The sequence below is a fragment of the Rattus norvegicus genome, chromosome 14, assembly GCF_036323735.1.
Source record: "Rattus norvegicus strain BN/NHsdMcwi chromosome 14, GRCr8, whole genome shotgun sequence".
In the NCBI taxonomy this organism is placed as follows: Eukaryota; Metazoa; Chordata; class Mammalia; order Rodentia; family Muridae; genus Rattus; species Rattus norvegicus.
In genome coordinates, this window is record NC_086032.1 from 21499505 (window position 1) to 21525872 (window position 26368).

Consider the following 26368-nt stretch of genomic DNA (forward strand, 5'->3'; position numbering starts at 1 on the left):
GCAAGCGCTCTACCACTGAGCTAAATCCCCAACCCCTAATTCTGATGTTTTAAATAATGTCTTCTTCAAAATCATATAGGGAACAGACAACATTTTCCATATTTTATTTTTATTATTTCCAAGTTTTATTTTGTTATCACTTATTGGCAAACATATTTATACATATCTGATTATTACACATTCAGTCATGAATCTAAAGCAGTATGAGAAAAAGTAACTCAGGAATACTTTAAAATTCTCTTTAAGATCATCTGGGGCACATAGTAAGAGTGTCTCAAAATGAGATGCTGAAACAGAATCTCACAGATGCTTGGCTGCACAGGCTTGCAATTCCTGCAGCTGAGCTGTGAAGGGAGAGGAACTGGAGTTCAAGGACAACTCTGGCTACATAGAGACCTCAGGACCAACCCAGGCTCCATCCAACTATCTCAAAACAGTGCTGAATTTATAGACAATATGAAAATTATATAAATGGTTAATTGACAAGGATCACAAAACTGTCCATGCAAAAGTTGCAAGGTTTTTCTTTTTTTTAACCAAGTTCTGCTAAGAAAATTGTTGGCATGAAAAATTAAAAATAGACCTCAACCTCCTACCATATACAAATGTTCGTTTAAAATGCTTTATACAGTAAAGGCGAGAATTATAAGGAAGATGGTGATGAAGATGTGCAAACATGTTTGTTATTGAATTTGAAAAGTACATTTGTTTGGCCTCAGAAGCAGAAGAAGCTAAGCAAAGCTTCGTACACTGGTCTCATAAAAATTAAAACTGCATCAAAATACATCTTTGAAAGTACTGAAAAGACAACCCACGAAGCTGACAAGCAAGTGTAAATCATATGCCCAAAAAATACTCCAGCATTATATAAAGAAAGGTCATAGCTACATACTATGCATGGGGAAACATGTGACATGACTCTGTATTAAAAATCTCAACTCCCACCAAAATGTATTCAGCTACCAACTAATGGATAGAGCATCTGAATAGACGATTTCTGTGAAAGAGCTACAGGTAGCCAATACACATACGGAAGGATGCTCCACATCTTTACTCTCAAAGCATTCAAGCTGACCTCAAAACAATTGTAAACCACAAGGAGATAAGGCTTCATCCACTTGCCTGCTTATAATCAGGAGAGAAGTGACAGATACCAAGGACGGAACATCAGGAGAAAGCTACACTGTGTATGGATGACAACCTATGCAGCTGCCTGGAAGCAGCGCAGAGTCTGACACTTCCTCAGATTTTAAGGATCCAGAGCACTGAGCTCATGTAGGTAACCGTCAAAGAGAAGTCAAAACAGATCCACTTAAAATTCTTACAGGGAAGGGAAAGGAGACAGACAGATGAACAGCAGGCAAGATAGATTTCTTTTTCCCCAAATCCTCTCCTGGAGCCTTTGAACTCACCTCACGCAAAGACAAGTAAACAAGAAGTCTCCGCCCACGCTTCCTGATCGCTCACCTCTTGGGCTCCAAGCTGAGGTCCCATTTCCTGGATCAAGCCGCCTATGACTGGAGTAACACCGGGTGTCTTTGCTGTCCTGTCCGAAGGAATTCTGTCATCTTGCACCGTGAATTTCCCACTTCCTTCGGGGCTCCCAGAGAGCACACTTCACGGTAAACTCCGTTTTGCCCAGCAGCATGGTGGTGCTTGGACCCTTTTTCCCTTTCCCTCTTCCAGCTCTCTCAACTTTGCACTCTGATGCCGACCCCTCATAGGAGCTCCTGGTTTGCTTGGCACAGTGTGTAGGACACCTGGGGAGCGTAAACAAGGAGGTTTCTACGACTGATATTTTGTCTGAGTGAGGGAGTAGTGAAAACAAGGGATCAAGTTCTTGGTGATGTCTGTAAGATATACGTGATTCAGGAAAGGATTGAGCTCAAAGCATAGAACATAACAAAATATGGTAAATGGCTATTAATATTTAAAAACAGTACTAGCCAAACGTTGGAAAGAAAGCTAACATCAATCAAATTAGAAATGAGTGTGATCTTTCTATGTTATATAACATATGATTTAACAGCGACATAAAACGAATAAGTTTACCTGTGATAAAATGACAGGACTTTCAAACCTTATAACTGCCAAAGCTAGTCAGTCACAGAGCAACACCCACTTTATACCACTTACAAGAAAAGCTCAGAATAAGGAAACAAGGGTGTTTCGTGGCTTAGAAGTCACAGTCTGTATACCCCAACGAGCCAGATCATCTCCTCCTCCTCCTCCTCCTCCTCCTCCTCCTCCTCTTCCCCTCCTCCTCTTCTCCTTCTCCTCCTCCTCCTTCTTCTTCTTCCTCTCTCTCTCTCTCTCTCTCTCTCTCTCTCTCTCTCTCTCTCTCTCTCTCTCTCTCTCTCTCCCCTACCTCAATAAGTCTATCAAAAGAGTCAACGTAATTGTGAAATTCAGAAAAAAAAATATGTATTCAATGTGATCATTCCGGGAAGAGAGACAAAGGAGCCAGTCACCCCTTCCATACCCTATCATTGGGATTCTCACAAGGCATATGCTTAGCTAAGCAGTCCAGGCATGGTGCGGTCCCTCGCCAACCAATGTCTTAGCTCCTAGTCTCCAGAAATGTTAGCCTCCCGCAGTTTGTAAATGACCCTCCTGAAGACAAAGTCCTTCTCTGTGAGCCCCTAGAGAACCAACAGTTCTTCTTCCAGCAGAAGATTACTAAGGAGATGCCTTAAACAGTCTGATAGCCAAGGAGGAAACAGAAGTGTCTCCTTATCTCTTCACTCCTGCCAGGCTGACTGACTACAAGGAAGCAGATTGACAGTAAGGTAGAGCTGGATCCAGTGGAAAGGCTAAAAGAACAGGGGTTCCATCTAAGATACAATCTGCTCTAAATATAATTGCAGTGTGTGTAATTCTGAGATTATACTATGGACCTCTGAATCATATACTTAAAATCATTACATAATATGGAAAATGATCGATGGTACTAATATTCGTATTATGAAACACTGGACTACGATGTTTAAAAAATGTGACTCTAAAGTTATGGCTTTACTTGAGGCTCTTTGTCAAGGAACCTACATTAGAAGGAGACAAAAGCTAGAACTAGAACGAATGAGAGTCAGCCAGAGTGAGAGCCAGAGAAAGAGAAAGAGAGAGGGGGAGAGAGGGAAAGAGGGAGAGAGAGAGAGAGAGGAGAGAGAAGAGAGAAAGAGAGAGGGAGAAAGCTGTGTTTATAAAACAATAATGAGAGAAGGAATATGTTTGGTGGGTGTGTAGTCAAGTTGGGAAAGGGGTGCCTCAGCAGGCCCACGCAGAGGCACCCCTTCCCCCTGAGAGACCATCCACACATTGTTCTATATTGTTCTATAATATAGAATAGACTTTTTTCAGGGCATGGGGAGGGGAGTTGAGAGGGTAGTAGAGACAGAGAAGGAGTAGAGTAGTAGAGGTTGGCCATGAGCACCTGGAGAGAGATGGGGAAGGGAAATGGGGAGAGAAGTGGAAGGAACAAGAGGACAGAGCTGGGAGCAGAGAGAGCAGAGGGTGGGAGCAGCCCCTTTTATAGTGAGTCTGGCACACCTGCCTGTTGCCAGGTAACTGTGGGGCAGAGCTGAGACAAAATGCTAACATTGCCCGTTTTGGTTTAATTAAAAAAGAAAAAAAACTTAGAAAAAGACACTAGTGGAGCAGGACTAGGGTCATCATGACCTTCAGCTACTTCCTACTGACTTTGGAGCAGGAAACATAGGAAAACTAGGAAAGTAGATATGGGTATGTTGGTCCAGTGTTAGAAAAGTTGGCTGTTTCCTTGCTGTCCAGGGTTTGTGGAACCACCTGTGAATAGATCAGAAGGAACCGGTCTAGTAGAAGCATCTGTGTCTGTGAGAGAAGATTAGAGCATCTGGAAGTTGCTTCTCTGCAGATATCCTGGATTGTAGTAAGTGCCTGGACACATACACACACACACACACACACACACACACACACACACACACACACACACACACACAGTAGAGAATAAGCTTAAGTATGTTTGGCAGAAAGAATTTTCTTAGATGTACATTTGAAACCCAGAGGAATCCCACCCTCTGGAATAGGTAGTAAGTGGGAACCTCAGACTATTTATTGGCAGATGTACTTATATGGACGGAGTCTATTTGGTCCATGAGAGGTAGATCTGAGTGGGCTTTTTATAGCTTATAAGTTTACAAAAGAGATAAATTTGTTAACACCATGAACGGTCTTTAAGATGAGCCTTTCATGGAGCAGAAGGAACAAGAGGGGCTTTTTTCTTCTGTCTAGGAAACTGAATATACATAGCAACAAACACTTTAAGTTTATAATTGAGAGATGAAGGATATTCAGTACCTTGACTTTGATCATATTTTAGTTAAAAGACAATCAAAGAAAACTTAAAGTTTGAATTTGTGCTTACACAGTCAGATTGCAAGGTGGAAGTGTTTCGTTAAAAGTTGGGCAGATTTATAAGAACTCAATGTTAGGACAGTGGCATAGCAAGAAGAGGAAATATGAAGGGTTGAGTCAATGGAAACCACGTTTAGGTAAGGAAGTAGCAGATTTTATCAGTAAAAGCTTACATCTGACACAGTATATCATTTATCGTGAAGCCTGTATGAAATCTGGCAGTCTTAGCTAGTTAGCAGGTTGACTAATAAGCTAATATAGTGGTGGATTACCTAAGGGCAAGCAGCTAGGTCTATTTTCTACCTGTCACGCTATAGTTACCTTAGCTGTCAATGTAGTCAGAAATCTGGGGCAGAATAAATTGTAATCTAAAAGTCATGTATTAATTAAAAAATGACAGGGTTCATCTATAGTCCAAACAGTTCCCAGGTCCTTGTGGTCTCCATAGCAACTTGGGTGAGTCAGTGTGGTTTTCAAGCCCAGACAACCAAGAACCTTTTACGAAGAGCCTGTTTTCTGTGGCTAGATAGGGATGAAATGAGAAATGACTGACCTTGATTTTGACAAGATGAGTCACTTGACTGTCAGGGTATCCAGTTTTGTTCACAGTGTTTCTCAGTGGTTTTCATACCACAATCCAAGCAGTCTCTTGTAGCTGTGTCTATGTCTTCTAAAACCTTGGGGGTTAGCTGTCAGGCTTTGGGAGATTCTGTGTCATAAACTTAAGTGTTAAGATACATTAGCAGACTTCTGACAAGATTGAGGGCGGTATCTGTTGGTCATTTCTGAGTTAGACAATAGAGCCCACCATAATTTAATGGCAGTAGCAAAAATCATTATTTTTCAAGGCAGGATAGGAATGCAAATTATAATTGTTAGGTAACTTTGGCATTAATAGAGAAAACGTGTTTTGTATCAGTAGGGAAACACTGGGATTAGAGTTGTTGTGGACAAGAATGGAAATAGCAGTGGTGGGAGACCTTAGTGACAGAAAGTGAGTGTGTCCAGGCAGGTTCAGGCCCGTGACGCGACCTGGGGTGTTTTCATCCCTTCTGTTTCTGAGCCGGGCAAGTCTGTAGAACACATGTGCAGTTTAGATACCAGGCATGCACCTGGACCAGAGGCCAGGGACAAGCACAAAGCCTGAGGAACATCCAGTCACAGGAGTCACAATAGGCCAGACTGTGACCCTGCACCCTGAGGGACTGGTTGGCACCAGTGGCTTCATTTCAAAACAGCAGCAGTGGAGCAACTGGCAGGGAACAGCTGGCAGCGGGGGGTGGGGGAATGCAAACCTGCAGAGTTTCTAAATTCAAGTCTCACCACCAAATGTTGTGTTTTATAAAAAGTTAAAGACAGAGGGAATATGTTTGGTGGGTGTGTAGTCAGATGTGAGAGAGAAGGGGAAGGGGGGAAAGGACAGAGCAGGGAGCAAGCAAGAGAACAAGAGCAAGCAGAGGGGGTGAGCAGCCTCTTTTATAGTGTGTCAGGCACATCTGACTGTTGCCATGGAGCTGTGGGGAAGAGCTTACACAAAAGGCTAACAGAGAGAGGGAGGGAGAGAGGGAAACAGAGAGAGAGAGAGAGAGAGAGAGAGAGAGAGAGAGAGAGAAAGAGAGAGAGAAAGAGAGAGAGAAAGGGAGGAGGGAGGGAAGGAGAGAGAGACAGAGAGAGAGAGAGAGACAGAGAGAGACAGAGAAAGGGAGGAGAGAGGGGAGGAGAGAGGGGAGGAGAGGAAGGAGAGAGAGAGACAGAGAGAGAGACAGAGAGAGGAGGGAGGGAGGGAGGGAGGGAGAGAGAGAGAGAGACAGAGAGAGACAGAGAGAGAGAGAGATATCTTACCTTCTACTGTTATCAAGTACGGTAGGCATCCAAGGTCAACCAGAATCAGTAGTCATTTCCCACATTCACATTTGCTTCTGGTGTTGATACAGAGGTTGTAACTATTCCATGTCCATTTCTTGAGAGGTACAAGTTATACTTGAACTAATTGAACCCTTTCTGTTGAATTTACCCTTTCTGTTTCTTGAAGACCCACGAGGTCACCCTTTGAGAGGAGGCTCCGAAATTAACCAAAATGTCTGTGAAAATGACAGCGGCCCTGCTCCTGCTCCACCTGACCATCTTCTTTGGCTCTGGGAGTGGTGGGAAAGTGCTGGTGTGGCCTGTGGAATTCAGCCATTGGCTCAACTTGAAGATAATCCTAAGTGAGCTGGTGAAGAAGGGTCATGAAGTAGTTGTGCTGAAACCTTCAGTTTCCTTTTCTTACGAGGTCGACAAAACATCTGCTATTGAGTTTGAGTCGTTCCCTTCATCGTATTCCATAGCTGATGTGGAGGTGATTTTTATGGACTGCGTCAATGAGAGCATTTACGAGCTACCGAAGCAGTCATTTTGGGGATACTTTTTAATGTTGCAAAAACTTTTTGAAAGGACTTCAGATTATTCTGAGCGTCTCTGTAGAGATGCAGCTTTTAATAAAGAACTCATGACGAAGCTACAAAACTCTGGCTTTGATGTCATCCTGGCAGATCCCTTCACACCCTGTGGTGACCTGCTGGCCGAGATTCTCAAGATACCCTTAGTGTACAGTCTCCGCTTCTTTCCTGGCTCCACTTATGAAAAGTACAGTGGAGGACTCCCAATGCCTCCTTCCTATGTGCCCATTGCTATGTCAGAATTAAGCGACAGAATGACATTCGTGGAGAGGGTGAAACATATGATCTATGTACTTTGTTTTGACTTTTGGTTCCAAGTGTTTGATGAGAAGAAGTGGAACGAGCTTTACACTGAAGTATTAGGTAAGTGTCCTGGTCAGTGCACTTGGGATTGTTGCATTCTCAATTTGCTGTCCTTGGAGCTGACTTTGAAAGAACAGGATTGACAGCAGAAGATTTGTCTCATCTAAGTAAAATGGTGGAAAAACTGTTAAATTATCTGCCAAACTCAAAGAACTGCAGAGAAGCCTATGTCCCAATGTCAGTTGCAAACCTATGTCTATGACTTGCACAAAAGGCATATGTCCGCAACACAAACCTTTGAGAGTTTCTCTAAGAAATTATTTGTGCACAAAACATTTTACCTCACATTTTCAAACAGCCATATTACCTGGCTGGTGGTGCCACCACTGCAGCCGCTGCCGTCACCATCTTGGACTCCGATTCCTCCTCCTCTTCCTCTTCTTCCTCTTCTTCTTCTTCCTCCTCTTCCTCCTCCTCCTTCCTCTTCCTCTTCTTCTTTTTGCTGCCATTACTATTAATGTCATAAGTGTGCACATGAGCACTAGTGTCATGTGTGGGATGTGGATGCTGTGTGTTGCATGTATGGAGTAAGACTGAACACTGAGGAGTTTTTACTTCACCTCTATGTGGTTTCTTAGGATATATTCAGGCGTTTAGCGTTATATGAATATTAAACTCAATTTCTTAAGATTGTGTGGTAAACACCTTTATCTTCTAATCCATTACACAAGCCAATAAAAGAGTGGCTTTAAACAAATGAAAGTCTTTGTGATTTTCACAATATACTGAGGACTCTACAGATATATAGCATAGGTATGTACGATGCATTTTTATAGAATTAATTTTATCTTTATGGTTTGAAAGATCTTCCCCTTTAACCTACTAAACTTCTGCATAGCTGTGAATATTTTACCTCTGCTCTATATACAGAAAATATGTGAATTCAAAACATGGGGGAATTTAATTTACTTATTGGAGTGGATTGAAATTGTGTTTCAAATGTATCTTGACATATAGACACATTGGATATTACAGTGTTTTAAAATATGCCTAATGGACAGACATGGCCCTATCCATTTTTAAGGCATTTTACCAGTAAACAAATTTATAAGTACCAAATATTACAAACTCAGTCATGAATCAAGAGCAACACCAAAAATTTCAGGAATAATCGAAATTCTCTTCAAGGTCAACCAGGATTACATAGTAAGATCTGTCCCCTGTCTCAATGAAATGCTGAAACAGAATCCCCTTAAATGTTTACATCAGCCTTGGGTGCACACGACTTCCATCTCTGCAGTTGAGATGAGGAAGAAGAGAATCTAGCATTCAGGGTCTCCTGTGGTATGTCACACCACGAAACTCTCAGTTCATTTATAGAGTTAAAGGAAAAGATGTTTCCCTGAGTTAGGATACCTAGATAATGGCATTTGATTGTATCTCAATGACTATGTCCATCTTTAGTGATCATATATTAACAAGGTTATAGTTGTATCTTTTCACAGCAACTCGTACAATGACACACTGTATCTCTATGCATAAGTATGAGAAATGTGTATATTCCAAATTTTTTCAAATATCACACACATACACACACACATACATACACATACATGTATATATACACATATATATAACCATATACCTGATTTTTTTATATAAATCCCTACACCTGTAAATATCTCTAGCTGCATTTTTAAAGGTGCTTCCAGAGGGCTACCTGGCATAGTCATCTTTACCTGACATTTTGTCACATCTTATACCTTTACTGCTCTGATTCCTCTTCAGGAAGACCCACTACACTCTCAGAGACTATGGCAAAGGCAGACATATGGCTCATTAGGACCTACTGGGATTTGGAATTCCCTCACCCCGTCTTACCAAATTTTGATTTTGTTGGTGGACTCCACTGCAGACCTGCCAAACCCCTGCCTAAGGTAAATATATTCTCCATTTGCTCGCTTCTGTTTGCCTTGCATTTGCAACACAAGTGATTATATTTTATTCCTTCAGAATCTTTACGTCAAACTCAGAGTGTCACAGGAATTTAGGTAAAGAGACCATCCAGCAGAAAGGTCTGTATATGTTCCATCACAAGAGTCTGCATTTCCTTTATGAACCCTGTGGATTTCTGAGGACAGGGACAGTTAGACCACTAGTCAACACAGAGAAAATATCAGGGATTGGAGCAGACATACAGGAAGTGAGAGGTCTAACCCACAGGTAAGCACGCAGAGAGTATACAGGGAAACAGAGTATGCACAAGCTCACCCAGAAGCACCAACCGTTCTACTTTGAACTTTCATTGTGAGCAAATAACAGAACTGCATAAATGTTGCAGTGAGGGAAGGCCAGATGTCCTGGCAGTAAAAGATAAGTCAAGATGTGGGGCAAGATAAGGCACACAGCTTTACTCATTTAAGAAAGCTCAGTGTCTCCATGATCTCTAAAACCTGCTCATTGTTAACGTCTGTAAATGAGTATGATAAGAACACAAGATGGTGTCCCCCTTCAGGTACAGAGGAACGAGATGCAGTTTTAACTAACATAACGCTTCATGATGCAAGGGGAGTGAGAGAGGTAAGAGAGGTCTCTGGAGAACCCTCCTTTACTTCTACAATGACAGCAATAACATATGACGTTACACAAAGAAGACATGCTTTCTTCTCACCCAGTTGGGATGTGGATAGTTACAGAGAGCTCTAAAATCAAACGGGACGATTCCTAAGTTCTGTGCAGACCGGCAGTGTTCGCAGGAGAGTTGTAAGGACAGTGTCAACAGGAGAGTGAGGAGGGAGGTACAGACTGAGGGCCTGAAGGATGTGCTGAGTCATTAGGTCCAATATGCCCAGTGCTGTTAAAAGACAAACAGAAGGAAGAGTGTGAGAGGAAAGTCTACAAATGGTAATTAGGGTTAAAGGAGAGTGGATTGATGTCACAGAAACAAGTTTTCAGCCCTAGTCAATAACTGTTGATTCCTTTTGTCGTTTGTGGTGGGAATTGTTGTTTCTCCTAACCAACTGCTTCATACTATTAGTTATTCACGTACTTCTGTACAGTTCAAACAATACATATTTGACAAAGTATATCAACCATGAAAAAAACTGCACACTTTAAAATCGACTGGATTTAAGAATCGCTAAAAGAGAATTACGATGCATTCCCAAAATAAAGAACTGATAATTATTTAAGTAGGCAAATATACTATTTACCTTGATTTGATAATACTCCAAGAAAAAAGTGAAACAAATTTCATGAATTATAAGGTGTGTGAGGGGATGGGCATTCTTAAGAAAATTAGAAATAGATTTAAGGTCCATGAACTCCTTTCCTGAGTATGCATGGAGAGGAACTGAATGAAAGATCTCAGGGAGAGTAAGGCAAGGATGATCTGAACATCACTTCCTCAAGGGAGATGGGTGTTTTGCATGAGAATGACTCCCGTAGGCTCATATTTGAATGCTTGGTTTCCAGTTGGTGAACTACTTAAGGATTAGGAAGTGTGGCTTTGTTGGACAAAATGTGTCACTGGAGATGGATTTTGAGGTTTCAAAAGCCTAAGATGCGACTGATCTCTTTCTCTCTATCTGCAAAATATAGATTAGGGTGAGCTCTGGGCTTTTATTCCAGTTGTATGCTCGCCTGCCTGCCAAGGTACTAACCAACAGTGAGTTAGTAGATTAAACTCCTAAAACTGTAAGCGAGCCTCCAATTAAATACATTCTTTTGCAGGTTGCCTTAACTGTGCTATTTTCACCCAACATTAGAACAGTAACTACGAAAGAGGGAACCAACCTAGATATCACTAGAAATGTTAGGGCTGGAGAGATGGCTCATTGGTAAGAGCACTGGCTGCTTTTCCAGAGGTCCTGAGTTCAATTCCCAGCAACCACATGGTGGCTCACAGCCATCTGTAGCGAGATCTGACGCCTTCTTCTGGTGTATCTGAAGACAGCTATAGTGTACTCATAAATAAAATGAATAAATAAATAAATCTTTAAAAAAGAAAAATAAAAAGAAATGTTAATATATATGTATAACTATGCATGTCTGCTTATATGTGTATATATTTACATATGTTCATGTTTATTTATGTATACATACATATATGTACATATTGCCCAGTTAAACATATTTAGTATACATGTACATACACATATATGTACATGGCATAACCTTAATAAGAGTACACTAAGTAAAATGAGCTACCCAACAAGAAAGAAAGAATGTCTTATGTAAACAACATACGCTAGTTGAAATTAAACAAAGAACAACCAGATGTGTGGTAGCCAAAGGAATAAGGAGGGAGAAGGAGAACCTTGGGTTTAATTTCTTAAAATCTGTTCCTTCAAGATGAAAATGACCCAGGGCGATCTGTGTGACTATGCATACTGTAACCTGTATGCAATTGGCTACAAGTGTACATCTTATATATGGATGCGACACTATTCTGAACATTTCTAAGAGTCAGCAGTTTATTTCCGTGGATGTTGGTGTCTGTTTTCATGCAGGTTGTTTGGTGCTGCTGTTCTTTGTAATGGTCTGATATTTATTAACAGGAAATAGAAGACTTCGTCCAGTCATCTGGAGAACATGGTGTTGTGGTGTTTTCCCTCGGGTCGATGGTGGGAAGCCTAACAGAAGAAAGGGCCAATGTGATTGCAGCAGGCCTTGCCCAGATTCCACAGAAGGTGAATTACAATGTCTCACTGATACATCCTCGCTGAGATGGTCATGTGCTCTTCTAGATCTGCTTGCAGATGCCTCCTGTGTGAAACTGAAGTTTTCCAATGATGTTCCCATACATATGTACATACTTACACACACACACACACACACACACACACACACACACACAAGAATGGCGCCAGCTGGAGCCCTTCTAGGGAACTGCATTCTTGGCTTAGCACTGAGAATGGCTGCCACCAGCTCCACTCCCAGAAGAGCCCGTTTCTCCCAGCTAGCTTTGCCAAGCCACCAACTCTGCCACCAGCTACCACCCCAGCTGCTCTCTTTCCCTGCCCACCTTAGCTTCTCGGAACAAAAACACTAGACAGCTTTATTAATTTAGAAATTGCCAGATAACACAATGGTAGGAAAAGAATCTCTTGCCCTAAGAATTTTCAGCCACCCAAGATCTTACAGGGTTGTTGCACTTTCCAAAGTGTGGCTGAAAGGACCTCCTCCTTCCCTGCTTCCCTTCTCTTCCTCCTGGGACCCAGAAGTCCCACCTTCCCCTTCTCCCAGCAGTTGGCTTCTGCCTTCTTTATTGACCAAATCAAGAACCAATTAGGGAACCAGATTTTAGTGTCAGCTCCTTCCCCTACATCTCATGTTTTCTGTCCAATTTAAAAAAAAAAAAAAACTACTGCTGGAGAGATGGCTCAGCGGTTAAGAGCACCGTCTACTCTTCCAGAGGTTCTGAGTTCAATTCCCAGCAACCACATGGTGGCTCACAACCATCTGTAATGGGATCTGGTGCCCTCTTCTGGTGTGTGTGAAGACAGCTACAGTGTACTCATATACATAAAATAAATAATATTGAAAAGGAAAAGAAGGACTGGGTCTAAACTTTGTGTTCTTCAAATAGTTGCATAGGCACAGTGCCTGTCTACGAGTAACAATATTAACATATAACTTCAACTTCGTATCAATTATAAAGATTTCTACTGATTAAGATTATGGCTACACGATCAATTTCACCTGTTTCCTCCCTGTTCAAAATTATGACCATTACCAAATAACATTCCCTAGAATAACAACCTTTAAAATAACCATTACCTGACCTCCAAACCCAAGGAACTGAGCTGATGACTCTCCATGACTTCTTCTGACTGAACAGGGGTAACAAAATATCTTTAAAGGGGAGGGGAAGGGTAGGGAAATTAGGAAATTTAGTGAGACCTTATGAAACCCAAGTCAGCAATTGTTATCCAGGTATTGATGCCTAGAAGGCTCAGGGCTGGACTGAAGTTTTGACTGGATCTGTCTGTAAGGTTGAATAAGCCAAGACTACCCTGAATCCATGACACAGGGCATCCAAACAGGTCTGTTTAACATCTTTAAGGATGAATCTCATCAAAGTTGTACATTCTGTAACATACAAATCTCAAAATTTATTTAAGTACCAACAAGATATCTATATTGATTGTGTAAGGTGCACAGACTAGTTGAGGATAAAATTTTGTCCCTTGTTTAAGGATATGAAAAGCAACTGTCATTTTTATGAGCCAATTTTGATAATAACCAAAGTCTTGTTTGATTTTCTTGAATTTTTCTAGTTGTTAAGGGGCTCTACCTCTGTCATATCTGAGCCATAGAACTCTGGAAGGGGTCCAGAGCCTGTCTATTCTTCTTTTCTGTAAGCCCAAATGTACAGCCTTTCTCCCAAAATAGCATGTCCTTGAGCCAGTAACCAGAAAAACTTTTAGGTTGACCTCTCTCACAGAAGAATAATACTATAACCACAAAATTCGAAGTCACATCCTTTTTGATAATGAAAATAATTTAAAACAAATGAAATAAACTAAACAAATATCGTATGAACCTATTTTTAGATGTCCAATCTCTCATGTCAGGAAATTTAACCCAGAATTCCTGTGGAGTCCACATTCAAAGAAATAGAGTTCTCTTGCAAGACTTCTTCAAAACTCCTCTAATGCTTTTTTTAAAAAAGATGTATTTATTTACTATATATAAGTACACTGTCACTTCAGACACACCAGAAGAGGGCATCAGAACTCATTGCAGTTGTGAGCCACCATGTGGTTACTGGGATTTGAACTCAGGACCTCTGGAGTAGTCAGGGCTCTTAACCACTGAGTCATCTCTCCAGCCCAGATCTTCTTATTGTATCTAGCCTGTATCTGCAGTTGGAGGCAGCAGCCTCTCTTTCTGCCTTGGTCCAGTTCATAGCAGCAAACTCCATCCATAAGCTGAGGCTCCCCTGAGTTCTTTGTTTAAGGTTCCACACATGAGCCACCACATGAATCCTCCTCTCACAGAGAAACTTCCCCTCCCCTCCTTCCTCCAGTGACACAAACATGCACACATGCACGCACACAAACACACTAAGATACATAAACAAAAATAATTCTTTATTTTAAAATAGGATTTGTGCTATGGTCATTATGTTTATTATTCTTTTATATTATTTACTGTTATTATTGTTATTTATTATTAATTATTAATATTAAAGATGTCTGTTGTTTCTCTAAAGAAATACAGAGAAAGAAAGGATGTGGAGTTGAATGGAAGAGGAAGGGAACAAGATGTAGAGAGGGATATGGGGAGGGCAAACCACAATCAGAAAATACTGTGTTAAAAATGTCTTTTCAAGAAGCAATGTAGAAAAGAGAAAATATAAATATTTCAAAAACAGGGTTGTATCGTGCAGAAGTGTGAAGGATATTTGCATCCTCACTGCAGTAGTTCATCATGGTTCCCATAAATAACCCTCAGGCCTGGATCCTGCACAGTGGGCTTTTACCTCCATTGTTTCCCAATCTCTTCTGAAGCTGGCATGAGTAACTTGACATTTGACCAAAGGAATAAGAGGCTACCTTCACCTTAACAGGTTCTTTGGAGATTTGAAGGCAAGAAGCCAGAAACCTTGGGCTCCAACACTCGTCTGTACAAATGGATCCCCCAGAATGACCTTCTAGGTAAGCATCAGGACACAACAGCGACATGAGGAATGGCCAGTCGGGAAGGTAAATGTCAGCAGTAATGCATTTATGACAAATGTGATATAGTCCTGAAAAAAATATATAAAGAATTGATATGGCTATTCTGTTAACATTTCTGATGGGGGGAAACCATTTTGATTTCTGCTATAATTATGTATCAGGTATATTTACATCACTTCCTCATGTTTCTCTCTACCTCATATTTCTATAATTTTACTTCTACTCTTTCCCCCACTGTAGGCTAATTTCAAATGCCAAGGAAAGTGGCATTCTTCTATAATCAACTCTTCAATTACTAGGCTCACACCAAACCTCCATGTGGAAACATGGTACCCTATGTGACAAAATGTGCACAGTCTAATGTGCACACACCCCCCTACTGCTTGGTCCAACCCTTCAGGGACAATGACTCCACTGTTTCTCCTGAACATATTCTCCTTAACCACAGCCTGAGCTTGCACCATAAGTTTTCTTCACTTGGGGGAGCACTGCCTTTTTGGTCCATTGCAAAAAATCCTTCTACTTGCACTCTCCTCCACCTCAATGTGGACTTCACTTGAAGCTCTGTGGACTTGCCTTAAATTCTCACAGGAACAGTACAGTCACTTGGTTATCAGACTGTTATCTAGAGCATGTTTTACCGAGTCTTCTCTTTATCCTCTGCCTCTCGTCTTCTTTCGCAGACTTATGGTTAATAAGACCTTTCCTTCATTTCCCCTCATGCTAGGTCATCCCAAAACCAGAGCTTTTATAACTCATGGTGGCACCAATGGCATCTATGAGGCAATCTACCACGGGATTCCTGTGGTTGGCATTCCTTTGTTTGGAGACCAAAAGGACAATATTGTTCACTTGAAGACCAAAGGAGCAGCAGTTAGACTGGACTTTCTCACGATGTCCAGTACAGACTTGCTCACTGCACTGAGGACAGTCACTAATGACCCTTCGTGAGTACTGTGTTTTTGTGAAATTATTACTCTTCCTGATAGGTTCTCTCAAAGGTAATAATAGCTTTCCTCTAAACTTTAGTCTGATGCTGAAAACAAGAGTAAACATAAAACTTATTTAACCATTGTGGAAAAAGCTTTAAATGTCAATCAAAACTTCAAACTACCCCTATGACTTAATTCATGAGGAGTTAATATAGTATAATTTGATAATGGAAATTTTCTTCTCTTGTTAAATGAAAGAACACAGTTTTCACAAATAGGATTAAATCAAGAAACAGGATATTGAAGTTTAAAAATATATAAAATATTTCAATATAAAGCTTAAAATTTCTAAAACTTTCTTTCCTTAAACAATCCTTGCTTATTGCCAAAAGTAGAATAATTATGCATATAAATATAGATATGCATATATTACGTATAATATGCATATATGTGATTATCAAATGTAAATACTTAAATTTTCCAGTTCTTTGAACATTTATAATGTCATTTTTATCAATGCTGAAATTTCCCCTTCCATAGACCTCTAATTACAATAAGATATGTAACTTGACACTCAGTCACACCCTTTCTGTACAGAAGGCAGGAGGCATATATTAGCTGACCTCTCTATTCCCAGTCACTCTCTTCTTTCTCGACACTACTTACCTGTAATCTACCCTATATGTCTATACAATCAGTTCTGCTAATATCCACATATGGTGACAAATGCATTGTTTTCCTTTATGGCATAGTTTATGTGATTTAGTATAAACCCTTGATGTTACAAAGAAAGGATTTAATTCTTATAACGGTTGAATAAATATTCAATGATGTTTTCATACCACATTTCCCTCATCCATCATCAAACAATGAGCATCTCAGTCAGTTCCTCTATTTACCAGTCATGACTAGAGCTTCAAAAGCCATTGCCACTAAGGTATTATTTGATATCTTGTCTACTCTTTCTTTAAATAGATTGCTAATAGTCGAGAAACTAAACAGTGGGGTAATTCTGTTTTCAATATGTTCTGCAAATCCATGCTATTTTTGTAGTGGCCATATTAAATTTCAGTACAGCATTTCCTTATGTGAGTAAGAAATCCAACCCTTTACCATCGATTACCCTGACATCAATCTGGTTATAAATTCTTATTTTGAATATTTTTATTTACATCTCAAATACTATTCCCTTTCTGAGTTTCCAGTCCATAAACCCCCTATTACATCTCCTTTTCCCCTCATTCTATGAGAGTCTTCCCCCACCCACCCACCCACCCACCCCTTCCCACCTCCCTGCACTGACATTCCCCTACAGTGAGGGTGGGGGGCATTCAGCCTAGGCAGGACAAAGGGCTTCTCCTCCCACTGGTGTCCAACAAGGACATCATCGGCAACATATGCAGCTGGAGCCATGGCTCAGTTCATGTATAGTAGTGGGTAGTGGATTCGTCCCTGGGAGCTCTGGTTGGTTGGTATTGTTGTTATTATGGGCTTGCAAACCCCTTCAGCTCCTTCAGTCCTTTCTCTTAACTCCTCCAATGGGGAATGCATTCTCAGTTCAATTGTTGGCTGTGAGCATCTCCCTCTGTATTTGTCATGCTCTGGCAGAGCCTCTCAGAAGACAGCTATATCAGGCTCCTGTCAGCATGCACTTCTTGAAGTCACCAATGTTTTCTGGGTTTTGGTGGCTGTATATTATATGAACTGGATCCCCAGGTGGGACGGTCTCTGGATAGTCATTCCTTCAGTCTCTGGTCCAAACTTTGTGGCCATATCTCCTCCTATGAATATTTTTCTCTAAGAAGGACTGAAGCATTCACACTTTGGTTGTTCTTATTCTTGAAATTCATGTGGATTGTATCTTGGGTAGTCCCAATTTGGGGCTAATATCCACTTGTCAGTGAGTGCATACCATGTGTGTTTTTTTGTACTTCAATTACCTCACTCAGGATGATATTTTCTAGTTCTATCCATTTGCCTATGAATTTCATGAAATCATTTTTTTAATAGCTGAGTAGTACTCCATTGTATAGATGTACCACATTTTCTGTATCCATCCCTCTGTAGAAGGACATCTGGGTTCTTTCCAGCTTCTGGCTATTAAAAATAAGTCTGCTATGAACACAGTGGAGCATGTGTCCTTGTTATATGTTGGAGCATCTTTTGGGTATACGACCAGGAGTGGTATAGCTGGGTACTCAGGTAGTGTTATATCTGCTTTTCTGAGGAACCTCCAGACTGATTTCCAGAGTGTTTGTACCAGTTTGCAATTACACCAACAATGAGAAAGTATTCCTCTTTCTCCATATCCTCCCCAGCATCTGTTGTCACCTGAGTTTTTGATCTTAGCCATTCTGACTGGTGTGAGGTAGAATCCCAGGGTTGTTTATTTGTTTGTTTTAAAGATTTCATTATGTTTTATGTATACAGTGTTCTTCCTGCATGGATGCCTGCAGGCCAGAATAGGGCAACAGAGCACATTATAGATGGTTATGAGCTACCAAGTAGTAGCTGGGAATTGAACTCAGAAAATCTGGAAGAGCAGACAGTGCTCTTAACCACTGAAACATCTCTCCACCATCAGGGATGTTTTGATTTGCATTTCCCTGATGACTAAGGATGTTGAACATTTTTTAGGTGCTTCTCAGCCATTCAGTATTCCTCAGGTGAGAATTCTTTATTTAGCACTGTACCCCATTTTTAATAGGGTTATTTGATTCTCTGGAGGCTAACTTCCTGAGTTCTTTATATATATTGCATACTAGGCCTCTATCAGATGAAGGATTGATAAAGACCTTTTCCCAATCTGTTGGTTGCCCTTTTGTCCTAATGATAAAGTCCTTTGCCTTACAGAAGCTTTGTAATTTATGAAGTCCAATTTGTTGATTCTTGTCATGGAATATCTTGGTTTCTCCATCTATGTTAATTGAGAGTTTTGCTGAATATAGTAGCCTGGGCTGGCATTTGTGTTTTCTTAGGGTATGTATGACATCTGTCCAGAATCAGGCTTTCATAGCCTCTGGTGAGAAGTCTGGTCTTCTGATAGGTCTGCATTTATATGTCACTTGACATTTTTCCCTTACTGCTTTTAATATTCTTTCTTTGTTTTGTGCATTTGGTGTTTTGACTATTATGTGATTGGAGTAATTTCTTTTCTGGTCCAATCTATTTAGAGTTCTTGGTTTCTTGTATATTTATGGGCATCTCTTTCTTTAGGTTAGGGAAGTTTTCTTCTATAATTTTGTTGAATAAATTTACTGGCCCTTTAAGTTGGGAGTCTTCACTCTCTTCTATTCCTATTATCCTTTGGGTTGATCTTCTCATTTGTGTCCTGGATTTCCTGGATGTTTTGTACTAGGAGCTTTTTGCATTATCTTTGATGGTTGTGCCAATGTTTTCTATAGTATCTCTGCCCCTTAGATTCTCTTCTATCTCTTGTATTCTGTTGTTGATGCTTACATCTATGACTCTTGATCTCTTTCCTAGGTTTTCTATCTCCAGGGATGTCTCCCATTGTACTTTCTTTATTGTTTCTATTTCCATTCTTATATCCTGGTTGGTTCTGTTCAATTCCTTCTCCTGTTTGGTTGTGTTTTCCTGTAATTCTTTAAGGGATTTTTGTGTTTCCTTTTTAAGGGCTTTTACTTGTTTACTTGTGTTGTCCTGTATTACTTTAAGTGAGTTATTTATGTCCTTCTTAAAGTCCTCCATCATCATCATAAAATGTGATTTTAAATGTAAATCTTGCTTTTCCAGTGTGCTTGGATATCCAGTATTTGCTTTGGTGGGAGAACTGAGCTCTGATGCTGCCAAGTATCATTGCTTTCTGTTGCTTAGGTTCCTGTGCTTGCCTCTCACCACCCAGGTTGTCTCTGGTGTTAGCTTGTCTTACTGTTTCTGACAGTGGCTAGACCCTCCTGTAGGCCTGTGTGTCAGCACTCCTGTAGACCTGTTTTCCTGTTTTCTTTCAGCCATTTCTTGGAACAGAGTGCTCTCCTCTCAGGTGTGTATGTGATCCTGTTGACTGTCTTTAAGCTCTTGGCCCAGGCAGGAATCTGAAGGGTCCTGCCCTTGACTGCTTCTAGGTCTCTGAACCCAGGGGGCACAGATAGCACTAGGCGATTCCCTCTTGGGTTGGTACTGTGGGCAGAGGTTAGTCTCCTCTGATTTCTCAGGACTTCTGAGGGTTCAGCTCTCTCCCCCATGGGATTTGGGTCTTCTATAATTTTATTGAAGATATTTACTGGCCCTTTAAGTTGGGAATCATTGCTCTCTTCTATACCTATTATCCTTAGGTTTGATCTTCTCATTGTGTCCTTGATTTCCTGGATGTTTTGGGTTGGGATCATTTTGCATTTGCATTTTCTTTGATGGTTGTGTCAACATTTTCTATGGTACCTTCTGCCCATGAGATTCTAGCTTCTATCTCTTGTATTCTGTTGGTAATGCATGTGTCTATGACTCCTAATCTCTTTCCTAGGTTTTCTATCTCCAGGGATGTCTCCCTTTGTGCTTTCTTTATTGTTTCTATTTCCATTTTACAATCCTGGATGGTTTTGTTCAATTCTTTCACCTGTTTGGTTGTGTTTCCTGTAAAATTTTAAGGGAGTTTTATGTTTCTTCTTTAAGGTCTTCTACCTGTTTTCCTGTGCTGTCCTGTATTTCTTTAAGGGAGTTATTTATTTCCTTCTCAAAGTCCTCTAACATCATCATGAGTTGTGATTTTAAATCCAAATCTTGCTTTGCCAGTGTGTTGGGGTAACCAGGGTTTGCTGTAGTTGGGGAACTGGGTTCTGATGATGCCATGTGGTTTCTGTTGCTTAGGTTCTTGCCCTTGCCTCTCACCATCTGCTTATCTCTGGTGTTAGCTCGTCTTACTGTCTCTGACGGTGGCTTGACCCTCCTATAAGCCTGCGCGTCAGCACTCCTGGAGACCAGCTTTCTCCCAGCAGGTCTAGGTACAGAGAGCTGTGGCACAGGGTCAGCTCTGGGCACAGGTGAAAACTGGAAGCATCCTGTCCCAGACTGCTCCTAGATTCCTGTCTCCAGAGGGCTCTAGTCAGGTTCCTCTTGGGCCAGGAATGTGAGTAGTAGTGGGATACAATGATGGTATCCCCTGTGCTCTCAAGTTTGTCCACACTTCTGAGAATCCAGCTCTCTCCCCCATGAGATCAGTGTACAGAGAGCTGTGGCCCAGCGTCAGCTTTGAGTACAGGCAGAAATGGGAAAGAATCTGTCCTAGACTGCCCCTTGGTTCCTGTGCCCTGAGGGCTCCAGGCGATCCCTCAGAGCAGAAGTGGTGGTCTTCTCTGTGCTCTCAGCTGTGTCAGCACTCCTGGAGACCAGATTTCTCCCATCAGGATCTGGGTACATAGATCTGTGGCATAGGGCCAGCTCCAGGCACAGGAGGAAAACGGAAGGATCCTCACCAATTCTTTTCAAGCTCATCAACACAATCATCTTTAAATGACATTGAACTACCTCGCAGCGCTGGGAGTGCCTTACAAACAGTTGCTATTGTGGAAAGACTTATTTTTCATTTCCCATTTGGAAAAAATTTCTCAGAAAAAGCTACCGTACATGCAGACTTTCAAACATACACCAATCAAATCCACACTACACTTAGTGCTCTACTACTGAATTTATAGTTTCATGATGCTTTCCCTGAAAAACTCATGGGCTATATGCGCTAAGAAATTAATTGGTTTTCAATGTTCATGTCTTTAGCTATAAGGAGAATGCCATGAGATTATCAAGAATCCACCACGACCAGCCAGTGAAACCTCTGGATAGAGCCGTCTTCTGGATTGAGTTTGTCATGCGCCACAAAGGAGCCAAGCACCTTCGTGTGGCAGGGCATGACCTCAGCTGGGTCCAATACCACTCTCTGGATGTCATTGGGTTCCTGCTGGCCTGTGTGGTGACTGTGATGTTCATCCTCAAAAAGTGTTGCCTCTTTTGTTGTCAGAAGTTTACAAAAGCTGGAAGAAAGAAGAAAAAGGAGTAGATGAACTGAAGAAGACTGACACAAGGACCTCTCCAGTGCCACACAGTAAGGGGGGCAATGATGGTAGGGTCCTTCAGCCTGTGACAAGATAATTTTTCAATAATTATCAAGTCAGAAAACTTTTTTCCCAGATAATTGATAGTTCTTTTGGAATTAGTAGGATTTCAGCCAAAGATAAAATTGAAAGGGAAACATAAGTAAAATTAACAGCGTCAACATGAATACACATAGAAATTCATTTCTGCAGCATAAAAGTTAAATCAAAGAATGTTATGGCTGAAGCATTGGCTCTCTGATCTAATCATTTGTCAGGCAAGACTTCCCTTTTGGTTTTGGATGCCAGGAACTCATATAAAAGCCTTATCCAGTAGCATCTGGTACTGCAGTATAAGAAAATCAGGAGATGTGAGATGCATTCAGGACAAGTGCCTGAAGCTCTCAGGCCAAGTAGCCTGGTTCTCAGCAAGAAATAGCCTACCTCATAGAATGTGAAAGGGAAACATAACACTGGAGGAGGTGGTCTTATGTCCCATAGGTGTGCCCTAGCATATGTGTGCCCCACTCACAAATTAACAAGCACAAATTAACAAGCATGTAAATATACACATATATACAGGCTTTAAATTCACACATACACACACACACCAAATTTTTCTGGCGACTAACAGTTTGTAGATACAAGGTCACTAAGAAGCACACTCGCAACTATACGGTTTTACAAGCATTGAACAAACCATTTTTTGCAAACTTTAAAGGACAAATCTCTAGATTAAAGTGTTCAGAATTGGAGTTGTGAATCCCCTAACCTACATTTGTCTTTCATAGACCAATACTGTTGCAGAGTCTCATGTACAATGTGCCTCTGAATGACCTCTTCCTTAAAGGACCTACCAAGATTGTACTTGGACCTGAAGGGATGACTCCACAGTTACTAACTCTAGGTTCCTCTTCCATAGAACCCTCCCCATTCCTTTCCCCCCTCCATATGATGATGACTCTGGACCAGCAGTATCTCAAGTGTCATAGCCTCTTCCACCCTCTTCTGCCCTCTGTTTGGTGCTGCATTCATGTGGCACAGAGACAGTGTGAAAGAAGCTCACATACACATAAAGGATTAAAGAAAATTTTTGATTCGTGAAATGAGTTCTGTTTCCCTTCAACATTATAAAGAATAATGAGATTCCTTTAGTCTTCTAGTTAGCCATTGCAAATAGATGTAAGATCTCAATTTGTTTGAATAATACAGAATAAAGACACAAAATAAGTTGTTCTTGCCCAGTTGCAAGGTCTATGAGTGTAGTGTGTGTCCCCTTCTGTAGAGCAATATAATTTACCTATGCTTTTTGTGTCTATGTGGTGGATTTAATATTTCTATAGGAGATGTGTTTACATAATAATTAGGACTGGTAAGATGGCTACACATTTAAGAGCAATTTCTCCACCAGATTGAGGACTGAGATAAAATTTCCATTATGATTGTAGAAGCCAAGCATGCTTTTGAATGACTACACCGGAAGCTGAGGGTGTGCAGGGTAAAGATAGGCAGAGCAGTGGTTTAGGCTTCAGGTAGCCTAAGGAAGTCGCAAAGTTCAGGTTCAGTGGTAGGTCCTTTCTCAAGTGCGTAAGTTAGAGTATGAGAGAGCAGGGAAGACACTGGACTCCCTCTGTCTTCTGCACACTCACACATACACAACACTCTCAAAGTCACACTTATACACTAATGTATGTGGACAAAAAAACACAGAAAATGGGAGAGATAATGATCATAACTCATAATCTAAAATTATCTATCATAAAATAAAAACTATAATTATGTAATAATTATATCTATAATATTATTATATTATATCAATAATTTTATATTATATATAATATATAATTATAAAAACTATCATGAAAAGCAGGATAGACAAACTGGTAAAGGCATATTCCCCCCAGCCCCTACTCACATGAGATAAATCCCTGCAATTACATACAATAAGGAGATCATGTAATTCCAGGTTAACCTACTCTCCTGATGAATGCTATAGTAAGTCCACATACACACACACACACACACACACACACACACGCACACACCATTTTTAAAGCTTTTAAAGAGACCCACTTTGGGTCTAGTTATCCTTAAGTCTTCATTAGCCATTTCTCCTAGCCCATAATCATTCCTGCAAAAATACTCTTTACCTGGGATTCCACACATGCAACACATTTGGCTTGGATCCAGGTACACTACTTAGCCCAGCCCTGATCCATTAAGGATTTTTCAGAGTATTCTCAGAACTGATCTGCCTACTTCCTAGCAGCTCTTATTTATGCCATTTCTACCCTGTACAAACTCACTGCAATTCTTGGCCAAAACCAGGATAACCAATATTCCTTTCTCTGTTGCCCTCTATAGGACTAGTCTCCCAATCTTGATTCAGAAGAATTAAACATCAGTTCCTTTCCCCTTCAGTATGAAAGTCTATCATACACATTATGGAGTTGGCCTGGTATAACTACCTTGAGAGGCATGCTTCATAGATTTACATGTTAGAGTCCAGGGCCCCAGGTTCACTGTCCCTTCCAGTTCCTAAAAACCTGAGGTACTCTCTCAGTAAGGAATTCAGGCCTCCTTGTATTTCTATGTCTTTCTTAGAAGTCAATAAAACATATGAACTTGACAGGACACATTTGTCCTTGGACATTCATCTTAGGTACCCTGTATAGTTTAGAAATGTTATTGTGTAATGACAATCACTATTGTAGTTAACCTAGTAGTCAACAATATATACTGTTTCTGAAAAAGGTATAAAATGTCTGATTGCTCAAATAAATTTGTCTCAGCCAAAGTCTTCATGAGACCTGTCTATTCTGATCTGGTTAAGATTTATGTCTCATCAGCCATTTCAGGTAACCATGACCTGGTAGGTAAGAGTAGGTGCTTACAATATATGCCACTCACTGTATGTGGGACTGCTTGATGTTAAAGCAGAGATTCAAGCAGAACTTGAGATCTAGTTCATGGTTCAGACTATGAACCCTAAAATGCAGAATAACTCTAAGATGGAAATCAAACATGGTTCATCTGGACTACAACTAGTACAACTGGAACACCAGAAACTCAACACTTGACTTCCCACTCACCAAAACTATGAGCATATATCTATAACAAGAAACTATACAAACATCATAATACGCGATATATAAGACACACGATAAAAATTATAAATACTAACTACCAAGGCAACTTCTGCAAAAGACAGCTAACCTATCATAATAGGCCACGAGGAAACAATTAACTGAATCACACAATGGGGATTTCCAATTAACAGTTATGAATATGCCTAAGGACCTTCAGAGGAATAGAAATGATGACTCAGTGAAAGCCTGAAAATAGAAACAGTTGAATGAAATGAAGAAAATCACTGAGGTCCTATAGGCATATACAAATGTTCGTTTAAAATGCTTTATATCTAGGCTGAAATTATCCAAGTAGAAACAAAGAATCAATAATCAACAAAACCAGGAGCTGCTTATTTGAGGAAATCAACAAGATAGATTAAACCCTTAGCCAGACTAAACAAAGGACACAGAGAGTATACACAAACTAAGGCAGAAATGAAATGGAGACATAACAGAAACTGAGAAAATTCCAAAAAATCATCAGATCCTATTAGAAAAGCTTATACTCAACAAAACTGGAAAATCTGGAGGAAATGGACAATTTTCTACACAGATACCAGGTACCAAAGTCAAATCAGGATCAAATAAACCATCCAAAATCCACAAAGAAATAGAAGCATTCATTAAAAGTCTCCTAACCAAAAAAGGCCCAGGACAAAATGGGTTTACTGCAGAATTCTATCACACCTTCAAAGAAGACCTAATACCAATACTCTTCAAACTACTCCATAAAATAGAAACAGCAGTAACACTACCCAATTTCTTCTATGAAGCTGCAACTACGCTTATACCTAAACCACACAAAGACCAAACAAAGAAAGAGATCTTCAGATAATCTCCCTTATGAATATCAATGCAAAAATACTCAATAAAATTCTTGCAAACCAAATCCAAAAACACATTTAAATAATCATCCATCATCAACAAGTAGGCTTCATCCCTGGGATGGAGGGATGGTTCAATATATGAAAATGCATCAACATAAGCCACTATATAAACAAACTCAAAGGAAAAAAACCACATGATCATCTCTTTAGATGCTGAGAAAGCATTTGACAAAATTAAACACCCCTTCATGATAAAAGTACTGGAAAGATCAGGAATTCAAGGCCCATACGTAAACATAGTAAAAGCAATGTACAGCAAACCAGTAGCCAACATCAAACTAAATGAAGAGAAACTTGAAGCAATCCCACTAAATTCAGGAACTAGACAAGGCTGCTCTCTCCCTACCTATTCAATACAGTACATGAAGTCCTAGCCAGAGCAATTAGACAACGAAAGAAGGTCAAAGGGATACAAATTGGAAAGGAAGAAGTCAAAATATCACTATTTGCAAATTATATGATAGTGTACTTAAGTTACCCAAAAGTTCCACCAGAGAACTACCACAGCTGATAAACAACTTCAGCAAAGTGTCTGGGTATAAAATTAACTCAGAAA

General features: G+C 40.4%; 1 protein-coding gene across 3 annotated transcripts; it reads left to right on the top strand.

Moving 5' to 3' along the window:
* The first annotated feature begins 1443 nt into the window (after window positions 1-1443).
* Window positions 1444-24591, top strand: Ugt2b34l1 (UDP glucuronosyltransferase 2 family, polypeptide B34 like 1). 3 transcript variants are annotated; one of them, XM_006250809.4, is made up of 8 exons: window positions 1484-1622; window positions 3787-3904; window positions 6425-7193; window positions 8922-9070; window positions 11693-11824; window positions 14710-14797; window positions 15549-15768; window positions 21481-24591. In XM_006250809.4, the coding sequence occupies exons 3-8, from the start codon at window positions 6470-6472 to the stop codon at window positions 21758-21760; spliced, it is 1593 nt and encodes a 530-aa protein (XP_006250871.1). In that variant the 5' UTR covers window positions 1484-1622; window positions 3787-3904; window positions 6425-6469; the 3' UTR covers window positions 21761-24591. The 3 variants fall into 3 exon arrangements, with proteins under 3 accessions (XP_008768323.1, XP_003751392.1, XP_006250871.1); XM_003751344.5 differs by lacking the exon at window positions 3787-3904 and having other exon boundaries at window positions 1463-1622; XM_008770101.4 differs by lacking the exons at window positions 3787-3904; window positions 6425-7193 and having other exon boundaries at window positions 1444-1622.
* Window positions 24592-26368: the final 1777 nt, after the last annotated feature.